This window comes from Scyliorhinus torazame, chromosome 6, assembly GCF_047496885.1.
Source record: "Scyliorhinus torazame isolate Kashiwa2021f chromosome 6, sScyTor2.1, whole genome shotgun sequence".
NCBI classification, from domain to species: Eukaryota; Metazoa; Chordata; class Chondrichthyes; order Carcharhiniformes; family Scyliorhinidae; genus Scyliorhinus; species Scyliorhinus torazame.
In genome coordinates, this window is record NC_092712.1 from 314,607,417 (window position 1) to 314,620,082 (window position 12,666).

The 12,666-nt window shown below is 42.0% G+C and overlaps 1 protein-coding gene across 2 annotated transcripts in view; it reads right to left on the reverse strand.

Moving 5' to 3' along the window:
• The window catches only part of atp2c1 (ATPase secretory pathway Ca2+ transporting 1), a 146,079-nt gene that overhangs the window by 18,779 nt on the left and 114,634 nt on the right, over positions 1 to 12,666 (reverse strand). For both annotated transcript variants that reach the window (XM_072510101.1, XM_072510102.1), the window contains 3 exons: positions 7,638 to 7,742; positions 4,854 to 5,010; positions 1,605 to 1,775 (listed from right to left, as the gene is read on the reverse strand). In XM_072510101.1, coding sequence (XP_072366202.1) covers positions 1,605 to 1,775; positions 4,854 to 5,010; positions 7,638 to 7,742 — 433 coding nt within the window. The remainder of the gene's footprint in view (positions 1 to 1,604; positions 1,776 to 4,853; positions 5,011 to 7,637; positions 7,743 to 12,666) is intronic.

Consider the following 12,666-nt stretch of genomic DNA (forward strand, 5'->3'; position numbering starts at 1 on the left):
TGTATTTTCTACTTCATGAGAGACCACGATCTGCACATCTATCTCCTTCCAATTTAACATTGGAGTTCAACAACTTCAGACTGTGAACTCTCTCCTCCAACTTCACCCCATTTTTATTTCTATCAATTTATTTTAATTTCTTCCATTGATCAGTTTTTCCCTCACCAGTCGCCCCACCCTGCACCCCACTTGTGCCAACCGTTCCCTATTCCTTGTTGCCCTTTGATACACCGTTCACCTTTGTTCTGCCATTAACACATTTGAATCTCTTTATGTGCCACTATCAGCATCCTTCTTAGCCTTTTTTACATTCCTTTTGTCTTTCTGTCCATGACATTTTTGCCAATCTCCACCTATCCCTGGCCCTCTATCCAGCCCCCTACTGCTCCCCGCCCCCCTCCCCCCCACACACACAAACAGTATAAATCTGCCCTATCGTCAGTTCTCTCTAGCTCTGACAAAGAGTCATCCAGACTTGAAACATTAGCTCCCTTCTCTCTCCACAAATGCGGTCAGCCTGCTGCGATTGTCCAGTATTTTCTGTTTCAGGAACTGTTATACTGCATCCGGTTTCTCTGCCCCAACCATTGGCACAGAAAGTGATAAATTTCTGGAAATTAATCTCCGCATTGAGAGAAAAGAATGCAGATTACAAGGATGTAAACATTCAGGGAATAATGTGACAAAGGAATTTGTAATCACAATGTTAAAGTATGCAATTTCTACCACTGGGTGTCTCTGTTTGGAAATAGAGTGTACCTCTATTCCCAAATCTCAAATCTGGCAAGGGGTAGGGAATGGGGATACAGAGGACATCAGACGAAATCAAAGAGAAATTGAAAAGCTAAATAAAGCAAAGAAGAGAATAGAGAAAGTAACCAGAAATGTTGGCAATATTTTTAAAATGGGAATAACGGCTGTGCTGGTTACAACAACTTGCTTTATTTAACATTATGGTGGAAAAGACGCTATTTACTTCACACAATACCGGTGAGTGAAGTGAAGACTTCAATTGATCAGAGGGAGTCAGGTTAACTGGGTCCTATAGTATTCGTTACCAGAGATTCCTGGAACTTGACTGATAGCCTTTAGGGGTGAGAGAGACATTTTCCAGAATGTCTTTTCTAATTTGGTCCAAGGTTCTCCCTCTCTCCCAGGGGCTTGTATGACTGCAGAGGGTAAGTTGATGTCCTTTTTATAAGTTCAAACAGCAAATATTGCTCATCATATAGGCATATAACATTTCATTTTAAAATATGTGATGGAAAGCTAACATATACTATTCATCATCAACATTTCTGCCTATTTTCAGAATTCTTCCTGTATTCCCCAAATATCTGAAGTCAGTTTCAGTAATGAATAATAACTACAATCCCATTTCCGTTTTGCCTCCTAATGAAATACATTCAGACTGCCAATATGTCACCTGAAGGAAAATTTTGATTGGAATGTAACAATGCTAATAATATTGACAATGTGGATGAAATAGAAAATTTACAGGGACGTATTAAAACAGGAAACCTAATCATCGTGTTATGGTGCACCTTCCAGAACACTACCTTCCAGCTATAACTTTTGGTAACAACATTGAACCAGTAGATTACCTATAGCAACTGCTGTCTCCTGTGAATCCCCAGTGACCATTTTGATTACAACTCCTGTGTTGATCAGTGTAGCAATTGCTTCTTTCACACCTGACTTTGGTGGATCGATCATTCCCACCAGCCCCAGGAATGTGAGTTGTCCAAGATCGGGTCCAGATGCTAAAGCGAGAACTGGATGGAGAGGATACCAACAAAAAAGCATCATCGCTGTATAACAATGACTCTCTCAAATATAAACAAATTTGTATTGATCGTATATCTGCTAAGTGACATACTATAGATTACAACTATTCTTATAACACTGTCCCTTCTTGCCACAGTAACAGCATGGGTTCTTTTGCTACAGAAGTAATTTTGTTCACTTCCCTGGCAAAGACTGTTGCACAGCATTATTACAGACACATATAGTTATCACTTCAAGAATTTTGAATAGGTAGGTAAATGTATAATTTCTTACTGTGCGTATTCCTACATCAGCATTATTTAAAACTGTTCTAAAGTGCTGTGACAATTATTACTTAAATGACCTAACCATAGAATAGAACCACATTGAATCTACATTGCAGGAGGCCATTCAGCCCATTGTGTCTGCACCAAACCTCTGCAACAGCACGCCACCCAAACCCACTCCCCCCTCCTATCCCAATAATCCCCTACCCTAACCTACACTAAGGGGCAATTTAGCGTGGCCAATCCACCTAACCTGCTCATCTTTGGACTTTGGGAAGAAACCGTACCACCCGGAAGAAACCCACGCAGACACGGGGAGAATGTGCAAACCCCACACAGTCTCCCGAGGCCAGAATTGAACCCAGGTCCCTGGTGCCGTGAGGCAGCAGTGCTGACCACGGTGCCACCGGGCCACCCAGGGGACTGCATCCAGAGCTCAGGATGGAGGCACATCAGATGGAAGTACATGTAATTATTTAAAACATTGCTAACAGATTGTTTGCAACAATGTACTTTTTTCAAAAGTCAACTTCTTCACTTGCTGATTTATTTCCTCTTTTTTCTCTAAGGTGTTATCGCCTTGCTGGAGTATCGATTCGCAGTCATCTGATCATCTTTTGGCATGTTGCTTGACAAGAATATATTGGCAGCCTACCCAATTTCAGGGGCAACACCTGATAACCACATACACATGCCTTCAGAGGAATACTTGGGTGACCAGATAAAAAACAGCTAGCATTTATACAGTGCCTTTTTAGTTAAAAAAATTCCCACGGCACTTCAAAGAGGCTGAATGGACAAAATAGATGTCAAACCAAAAGTGCCATAAAGAGTGGTGACCAAAACATTGGTCAAAGAGATTGTCCTAAAGGAGGAGTGATTGGTGGAACAACAGAGGCTTTAGGTTTAGGGAGGGTATTCTAGAGAATGGAGCCTAAATGGCTGAAGACATTGCCATCAATTGTGCACACTCCCTCCCTCTGCCCCAAAGGAAGACCTTTGAGATGGTGGGAGGGCTGAATGAGGTTACAGAGGAAGGAAAAGGCAAGACTATGAAGGAATTTAAGCACAAGGATACAATTTTAAACTGGAGGGGTCAGTAGCCAATGTAAATCAGAATGGATAAGAGCAATGAGTGAGTAGGATTTAATGCAGATAGAACACATGCAGCAGTGTTGAATGGGCTTAAATGTTGATGGGATGAGGAGAGCAGAGGATAGGTGGCTGCCAAGGATTTTGGAATAGATAACTGGAAGAGAAAGAGGAGGGCTTCAGCAGCAGATAGTCTGAGGCAGTGACAGAAATGGATAACATTATGGAGGTGGAACTGCATGCTGTTTGTGATCGAGAAAATATAGGTTGGAAATAGGACATTAAGCTTATAAGCAGTGTAGTTCAAGCTTTGACGGTGATCAGGAAGGGGATAGAATCAGTAATGGTGGAACCGAAAATGTTGGATTTGATCTTCCCAATGTTTAACTGGAAGCAACTGCGGTTTATTCAAGCCTGATATCGAGGTATGTGATGGGTAAGTACGGCTGGATGTCATCGGCAGCTTTGTGGAAACTCAATAGGATGGCTTTGAATGCTGTTGTCAATAAATAGCATGTAGATGAGGAAGAGGAGGTAATCAAGGGTAGATTCATGGGAGGGTCAAGGTAATGGTGAAGGGGCAGAAAGAGAAAGCATTTCTAGTGATGCTGTGGCAATGATTGGATGAGTGCATCAAGTGAGAGCAACAGCAGCTTGAAGAAACTGGATAAAGAGGTAGTGTCATGACTAGGGCAGAGGTCAGAGGAGAACTGGCGTGGTAAGTGGGCAGAGGCAATTGATCAGTTGGTCCCAATCAGAGTGATAAAGAAGCCCATGAACTCTGTGTTCATTGTTAGAGGCAAGGGTGGAGGGACACATGAGAAGGGACAGTTGGTAGCACAGAAAAGAAGCTGTGACTTATCTAAACTGTCAAAGATGATCCTGGACCAGTAAACAGTTTTGGCAGAGGGTAGTGCATGGAGCTCCTTCATCTCAAACAGAAAAATTAAAATGAATTATTACTGTCCTTTGACTCCAGAAGTTTGGGAGAAAATACTGTAAAATGGGGCACAGAAAGTCTTTTAAATGATATTCCAGGTCATTGAAGTGTTCTTGTGTAAGGGCTTAGATTACACAATAATCAAATCACCAGATCTACACAACGCTTTCAAACATTTTTTGGAGCTTTACCAAAACATTTGTTTCTTAATTCTATTTCTTTCCCATGGCATGGAAATCAACTAGTATATCTTAGTGGCCGAGAAAGATTTGGGACCAATATTCCATTCTTGACAAGTGTGTTGAATCAGGAACAGAGAGGTATAGGTTTTACCTTGTTCACATTGAACATTAAGGAGGCAATTTAATTATGCACTGATAATATACAGTCTGTCTAGAATTACAATACTTAATGCAAACTGTGCTGATGACAGAAATTAAGTCAGAAGGGGAAGGGCAGTCCTGAAATTCTTTGGTATTAGATATCTTTCTGGGTATGTGGTTGGTTTTTGACCTTGACCAAATAGAACATTTGTCTGAAAATGTCTAGTCCTCATTCTGCTTTCCCCACTCTTGCACAGTAAAATCTCACTCCTTTGATTTAATGCCAATAGCTTCGAGGAGATCAGTTACCAGAGATAAATCTACATTTTCCTACCTTACAATGTATAAATTGTATGGATGCAACAACAGGCTGAAAAAGAGAGGTCAGCACAGAAGGTTTACTCTGAATAATTAAAAGTTTCCTACGCTTAAAAACACCATTACCTCGGAGTCCAGCAGTGCCCATGTAGGTTTTCTCCTGGTGATACAACTCCTTTTGTTGTTGGGTGAGTGGCAGAGTTTGTGAGCGGCTGTTGTAGCTAGAGCAAAATTGAATTACATGCTCATAAGCCCCTTTCATAAAATAAATCTCTTCTTTATCCTAAACAGAAAGACATTTGTGAACACACAGCTATCATAACACACTTTGCAATTAGTTCCAGCAAATTTATTAAAGTGTACATAATATATTTGGTTATTGTTTAAAAGAAACATAAATTCTCAGTGTCATTATGAACTAAACAACCAACCTAACTCAGCCAAATTTCATATGCTTGAGTGCTTCCAGCAATCCTACTTCAATAGTTAAGTATTTAAAAAACAACTTAATTGAAAATACTTCTGTTGACATGTTGTTTGACATATGCCCGAATCATGGAACAACGTACTATGGCCAATATGCAAATCCTAAAACCCAGGAACACATTTCCAACCCATTGCTTACATGATCACTGCTACTTTTTTTAAATGGTGGCAGGGTGCAAGGTGTGTCTGTGTGACTCTTGGAAGGCATTGGACATTTAACACCTGCCACATGGTCCCAGAGGTCAGGAAACCCAGCCAAAGAAGTGCCCAGCTGAAGACGACAACTACTTTTTATAGCACCCCTTGTGGGCCAAGAGCAGTTCCTCAGCCATTTAAATAAATGCTTGGCCTTCCTTCTGTTACTTGTCATCTCTCTCTCGCCCCACTTCAAAATCACTTCCCAACCCCCAATCTCCATCCTGCCCCCCAATCGGCAGCCTTGCACAACTTGCCCTGATATCAATCTCTCCTGCTCATCGAACTGCAACCTCCAGCTTGCCCCATGATCGACTTCACCTCACTCCCTCCAATCCCCAAACTGGGTTACACAATGTTCAACTATGCAAGCCTAAGAACCACTGATTTGATGTTAATAGTCTGTTAGTACTGTTGTCAAGAGTTTGCCTCATATAATGCTGGTGATTTGAGATTACATCTAAACTGTGATAAGTTTCATTGAACTCATAAGAAATGCAGAATTTGGACCACCAGAAATAAAAGGAGAAGAATAATATTCAGCTTCGGCTATTACATGCTTTGAAAGCTGATCCTTCGCAAAAACAACAGCCCAGGAAAATTATTTTCTTCTAGTTCTGTCCCGGCTTATTTTATTGCTGAATATAAGGAAAAAATTAAACAATTATACCAAAAGGCCTGGTTATAAAGTGCATTAAACTGTCCATGCATATACCACAAAAGGAGATCTCTATTGTAAGATTTATTTTGAATAAAACCCTGCAAAACTTTCACGGAGTATACAATTACAATATATCTGCAAATGACTTGATTCATTGTGCATCCCTTCCACGGGTAAGGGAGAAATAATGATCCTGGTTTGCATTAAAACGATATTCCAAAATTTAAACCGGTTGTATTGAATCTGAACAGTATTTACATAATTTCCAGTCAATATTTGTTGCAAGTTCAAATCATATCGCATTTCACTGACACTTTGAAGGTTTTATCACATTGTTGCACCATAAAATACAAAACCACAAACTATGCAATGCACTATTACATACAACTCTTCTGAAAAAGATCTTTGTCCAATTATTTCATTTCTTAAAGCAGGAAGAAACCTTTCTTTGATATCAGCTAGATGGGGAGTGGAAAATGTTTTTCGGCGCCAGCAGTAATAGCATGGAGACACATGTCTTGGGATCAAGAGTCCACTCCAGAACCCGAGGCCATAATTTTGGCTGCCACTGATATATTGAGAGAGTGCTGCACTGTCAGTTTGCAGATGAGATGCAAAAGATGCCATGGTACTAATCAAAACAATGTAGGGGTGGCTTTCTGGTCTCCCGGCACTTATACTTCAACCAACACAACCAAACGGTTTAATTGATCATTATTTCATGGTTATGTGCAGAACCTTCTTGTGCACAAGCTGGTTGCGGTGTTGCCTACATTACAACAAATGTGACATTTTAAAAGTACTTCAATGGCTGTTATGCACTAGTGAACATGCTGATGTTGTCAAAAACGTTAAACAAATTTAAGATCTTTTTTATATTCAATAGTCTCTGTTCTAAATTCTCATACTATAAAATTTTACAGAATACAATCCAAGAACATCTGTAAAAAGGAAGTGCAAATTACAGGATTACAAACAATATTTTTTTTCTCGATTCATGGGATTTGGCATCAGGATTTGCCCTAAGGATTTGAACTAAGTAAATTTCAGAGGGCATTTTAAGAGTCAACCACATTGCTGTGAATCTGGAGTCACAAGTAGGCCAGGCAATAAATACGGCAGCTTTCCTTCCCTAAATGACATTAGCAAACCAGTTTTTATGACAATTTGCAATGGTTTCATGATTAACATGCGACTTTCGATTCCAGATTTTTGCCGAATTCAAATTTTACAATCTGCCGTGGTGGGATACGAACTTTAGAGCTTTACCTTGGATCTCTCCAGTGCTAGCCCAGCGACAATATACTTTGCCACTGCCTCCCCCTTAATTATGGTTAATGAGACCAGCAGAATTCTGGGGAGCAGATATTTAAGGTTTTTTGGGGAGTTAGGCGGGAGGGAAAATTGCAATTTACAGAAGACATAATAGTTAAAATGATTTAACCACTGGATGAAGGTCTTTAACAACTAGTCAACAGGCTTTATGGCCGCCTCCATAATAGAATGAATGGGTAGATTCTTTAGCACAATAGTTTGATTGAGTGTAGTCAGAATAAAGTAACTTTAACCTGCTGAGCTCTGTGCACACACTTGACAGCCATCCATTTCTGCTCCGAAGTAAATGGATGTTCAGCTCGTCTCACATAATCCTGTTTGAGACCTTCCAGACCCATCTAAGAGGAAAACGAGAGTCACTTAAATACCTTTTTTGAGATACATTAGCATAACTATACAAGTCATAATGATAGTGAAGTAGGTGTACATTTCCACCATTTTCTATTTTCATTTAAGATTTATCTCGGAGTGAATTAAGTGGGACGTGTGAACATAGGGTTGGTATAAATTTTAGTTCAACTACAACCCATAAAATTAGTAATTCTCACTGTCTAGCTCAAGTAGAAACAACAACAACCATTTGTACAAGACCAGAGGCTACCACCTGTGGAAATGTGTCCCAACAGGGGTTGCTACTTCCAGAAAAGGTGCAGCAAAGGAAAAATGCTATAAATTTACAACATACACCAATAGTCTTAATTCCCACTGTATCCTATGCAGTTTTCATCAGCTGTGTAGAATCCATGAAGCTGAGGAAAGGGTTCATGAAATTTACCGATAAATTTTGGAACGTTGTACATCGATCTTGGAAAGGATGAATCTCATAACTTCACACAACTCGTGAAAAATGTGCATCCCTAATTATTTAAGTCAGTTGACAAGTGTTTGCAGCAATATTATAATTTTCCAACCTGTCGGCATGTTATCAAAAATCATCTACTGGGCCATGAAGCCATAACCTATAGTTATGACCTTGAAATAACCAGGGAAACACACAATAAATGTTTGAAATGGAATCGAGCAGTGAAACCAATACTTCTTTTAAAGATTTGATTTCAAGTCAATAAATGTAATTGCAGGGCTGTCACAAATCATAAGACTGAACTCCCCAGGGAGAAAACTGCCCACATTAATCTCAGCCATTGACAATCCTTACAATGATGATACTCCTGCTTTGCAAAAAAAAATATATTTTTTAAAAATTAATTAATGGGATGTGGGTATTGTTGGCTGGGCAAGCATTTATTGCCCATCCCTAGTTACCCATGAACTGAGTGACTGACTAGATTATTTTAGAGTCAACCACATGCAGGCCAGATTTCCTTTCCTAAAATATATTAGTCAACCAGATGGGATTTTACAACAATCATCAATATGGTTTTATGGTCATTTGACGTTTAATTCCAGATTTATTTATTGAATTCAAATTTCACCATATGCCATGGTGGGAAACAAACTCGGGTCCCAGGATTGCTAGTCCAGTGGCAATATGACTATGCCATCACCTCCCCATGCATTAATGCACACTATGCATTCAGATTACTGACATTGAGTAATAACAAAGTGTTGGAAATACTCAGTTCTGAAGCACCTGTGCGGAAAGAGAACATTTAAAGTCAAATATGGTTCTTCAAAGAGTCATATTAAAAGTGATAAATGATTTGAAACATAACTGGATTTTAAGTTCCCCAGCCAGGTTTGGGGGTTGGGGTATGTAAAATAGGCTGAGTGACCAGCACACAACCTTCTCACCCACCCATCCGCCCCCAATGGGACCCCCATAACATGGTAGGTATGCCGAAATCTGTCACACAGAAATAAATAGTTTCATAGAATTTACAGTGTAGAAGGAGGCCATTTGGCCCATCGAGTCTTCACCGGCCCTTAGGAAAGAGCACCCCACTTAAGCCCCCACATCCACCCTATCCCCGTAACCAGCAACCCCACCTCACATTTTTGGACACTAAGGGCAATTTATCATTGTCAATCGACCTAGCTTTGGATTGTGGGAGGAAACCGGAGCACCCGGAGGAAACCCACGCGCACACGGGGAGAACGTGCAGACTCCACACAGACAGTGACCCAAGCCGGGAATCGAACCCGAGACCCTGGAGCTGTGAAGCAATTGTGCTAACCACTATGCTACCGTGCTGCCCTAAGTTACGGGTGAACTCAGCTTGTGAACAAGCCAACTGGCCCCGATAATATGTTACCTATGCCAATAATATGGCTGGCATAGGCAGTAGGCAGGCCTTGAAAGTTAAAAGGACCATAAGGAAAGGGGGCAACCCCACTAAGATAGTATCGCCCCTTTCATCTTATCTGCCTGCTCTTCAAAGCCCACCATCCCCCTCCTCCCTCCCCAATAATCCAGACTTACCTCCTTTCAGGATCCCTTGGGCTCTCTTGCAGTCCTGGCAGCACTCACGAATGAGCTCTTAACACTGCCGGGACTGAAGCAGTTGGCTAATCCAATTGCCTGGCAGCTCCTGAGGGAAGGATCCGGTAAGGGGCAGAAGTCCCACTCTCCACAGTTTGGCCTGCCCTCAGCCTTGTTATGGCTGCAGGGTGGGCTGACATGGAGCAAGCTGATTTCCAGCAGCTTTCCGTCTGGGAGGGGCAGGAAGCCATCTGCCCGGAACCCCCACACAATGCAACCCGCTGTTTCTCCACAGATGCTCCCAGGCCTGAGTATTCCAGTATTTTGTTTTTACTTCAAGTTCCAACATCCACATGACTTTGCTTTTACCAAAGTTCAGTTATTTTCTGTGACGGTTAACCTTTTACTCATGAATTATTTATTACACATTATTAATTATGAATTATTAATTATGCATTAGCATTGAATTCCCAGAAAGGCTCAGGTTCCTCAACATTATAAACCATGATCATAGAATCATAGAATTTACAGTGCAGAAGGAGGCCATTCGGCCCATCGAGTCTGCAGCGGCTCTTGGAAAGATCACCCTACCCAAGCTCACACCTCCACTCTATCCCCGCAACCCTACCCAACATTAAGGGCAATTTTGGACACTAAGGGCAATTTAGCATGGCCAATCCACCTAACCTGCACATCTTTGGACTGTGGGAGGAAACCGGAGCACCCGGAGGAAACCCACGCACACACGGGGAGAATGTGTAGACTCCGCACAGACAGTGACCCAAGCCGGGAATCGAACCTGGGACCCTGGAGCTGTGAAGCAATTGTGCTAACCACTATGCTACCATGTTGCTGCCATTACAGAGACTTGGGTAAGGGAAGGATAGGAAGCTTAACGTTCCAGGATACAGATATGTGAGGCGGGTTAGAGGGGGGTGCAAAAAGGGTGGGGGAAGTTGCACTACTGGTTGAGGAGAATATCACAGCTGTACTGCGGGAGGTCACCTCGGAGGGCTCATGCAGAGAGGAAGTATGGGTAGAGCTCAGGAAAAAGAAAGGTGTAGTCACAGTGTTGGGGGTTTACTCTAGGCCTCCCAACAGCCAGCGAGAGATAGAGGAACAGATACGTAGGCAGATTTTGGCACGTTGTAAAAGTAACAGGGTTGTTGTGGTGGGTGATTTTAACTTCCCCTATATTGACTGGGACTCGCTTAGTACTAGGGGCATGAATGGGGCAGTTTATAAGGAGCATCCAGGAGGGCTTCTTGAAACAGTATGTAGATAGTCCGATTAGGCAAGGGGCTGTATTGGACCTAGTATTAGGTAATGAGCCTGGCCAGGTGGTCAACGTTTCAGTAGGGGAACGGTTCGAGAACAGTGACCAAAATTCAGTAAGCTTTAAGGTACTGATGAATAAAGATGTGTAATCCTCAGGTGACGGTGCTAAATTGGGGGAAGGCTAATTTCAACAATATTAGGCAAGAACTGAAGAATGTAGATTGGGGGCAGATGTTTGAGGGCAAATCAACATCTGGCATGTGAGAGGCTTTCAAGTGTAAATTGCTAGGAATTCAGGACCGTTCCGTTCCTGTAAGGATGAAGGATAAGTATGGCACGTTTCATAAATCTTGGGTAATGAGAGATATTGTGAGCCTCGTCAAAAAGAAAAAGGAAGTAGCTAGGTTCCCAGTCTCCTGTCAAGGGTAGGAGACTGGCAACACACAAAGCAAATATGGAATACAAGGGAAGTAGAAAGAAACTTAAGCAAGGTGTCAGGAGGGCTAAAAGGGGTCACGAAAAGTAATTGGCCAGCAGGATTAAGGAAAGTCCCTAGCCTTTTTATACATATATAAAGAGCAAGAGGGTAGCAAGGGAGAGTGTTGGCCCATTCAAGGACAGGGGAGGGAATCTATGCATCGAGCCAAAAGAAATGGGCGAGGTATTAAATGAGTATTTTGTGTCAGTATTCACCAAAGAGAAGGAGTTGGTGGATGATGAGTCTGAGGAAGGGTGTGTAGATAGTTTGGGGCATGTTGAGATCAAAAAGGTGGTATTGAGGGTCTAGAAAAACATTACGGTAGACAAGTCCCCAGAACCTGATGGGATATACCCCAGAATACTCAGCGAGGCAAGGGAGAAAATTGTTGGGGGCCTCAAGAGAAATCTTTGTATCCTCATTGGCTACAAGGGAGGTCCCAGAGGATTGGAGAATAGCCAACGTTGTTCCTTTGTTTAAGGGTAGCAAGGATAACCCAGGTAATTGCAGGCTGGTGAGCTTTACATCAGTGGTCGGGAAATTATTGGAGGATTCTTCGAGACAAAATTTACTCCCACTTGGAAGTAAGTGGACATTTCCGAGAGGCAGCCTGGGTTTGTGTAGAGGAAGTCATGTCTGACTAACTTGATTGAGTTTTTCGAGGAAGTGACAAAGATGATTAATCAGAGGGCAGCATGGAGGCACAGTGGTTAGCACTGCTGCATCACGGCGTCGAGGTCCTAGGTTCGATCCCGGCTCTGGGTCACTGTCCATGTGGAGTTTGCACATTCTCCCAGTGTTTGCTTGGGTTTCGCCCCCACAACCCAAAGATGTGCAGGGTAGGAGGATTGGGCACGCTAAATTTCTCCTTAATTGGAAAAAATGAATTGGGTAATCTAAATTTAAAAGAAAAAAAATAGATGATTGATGAGGGTGGGACAGTGGATGTTGTCTACATGGACTTCAGTAAAGCCTTTGACAAGGTCCGTCATGGCAGACTGGTACAGAAGGTGAAGTCACACGGGATCAGAGGTGAGCTGGCAAGATGGATACAGAACTGGCTCGGTCGTAGAAAACAGAAGGTAGCAGTGAAAGGGCATGTTTCGGAATGGAGGGCTGTGGCGTT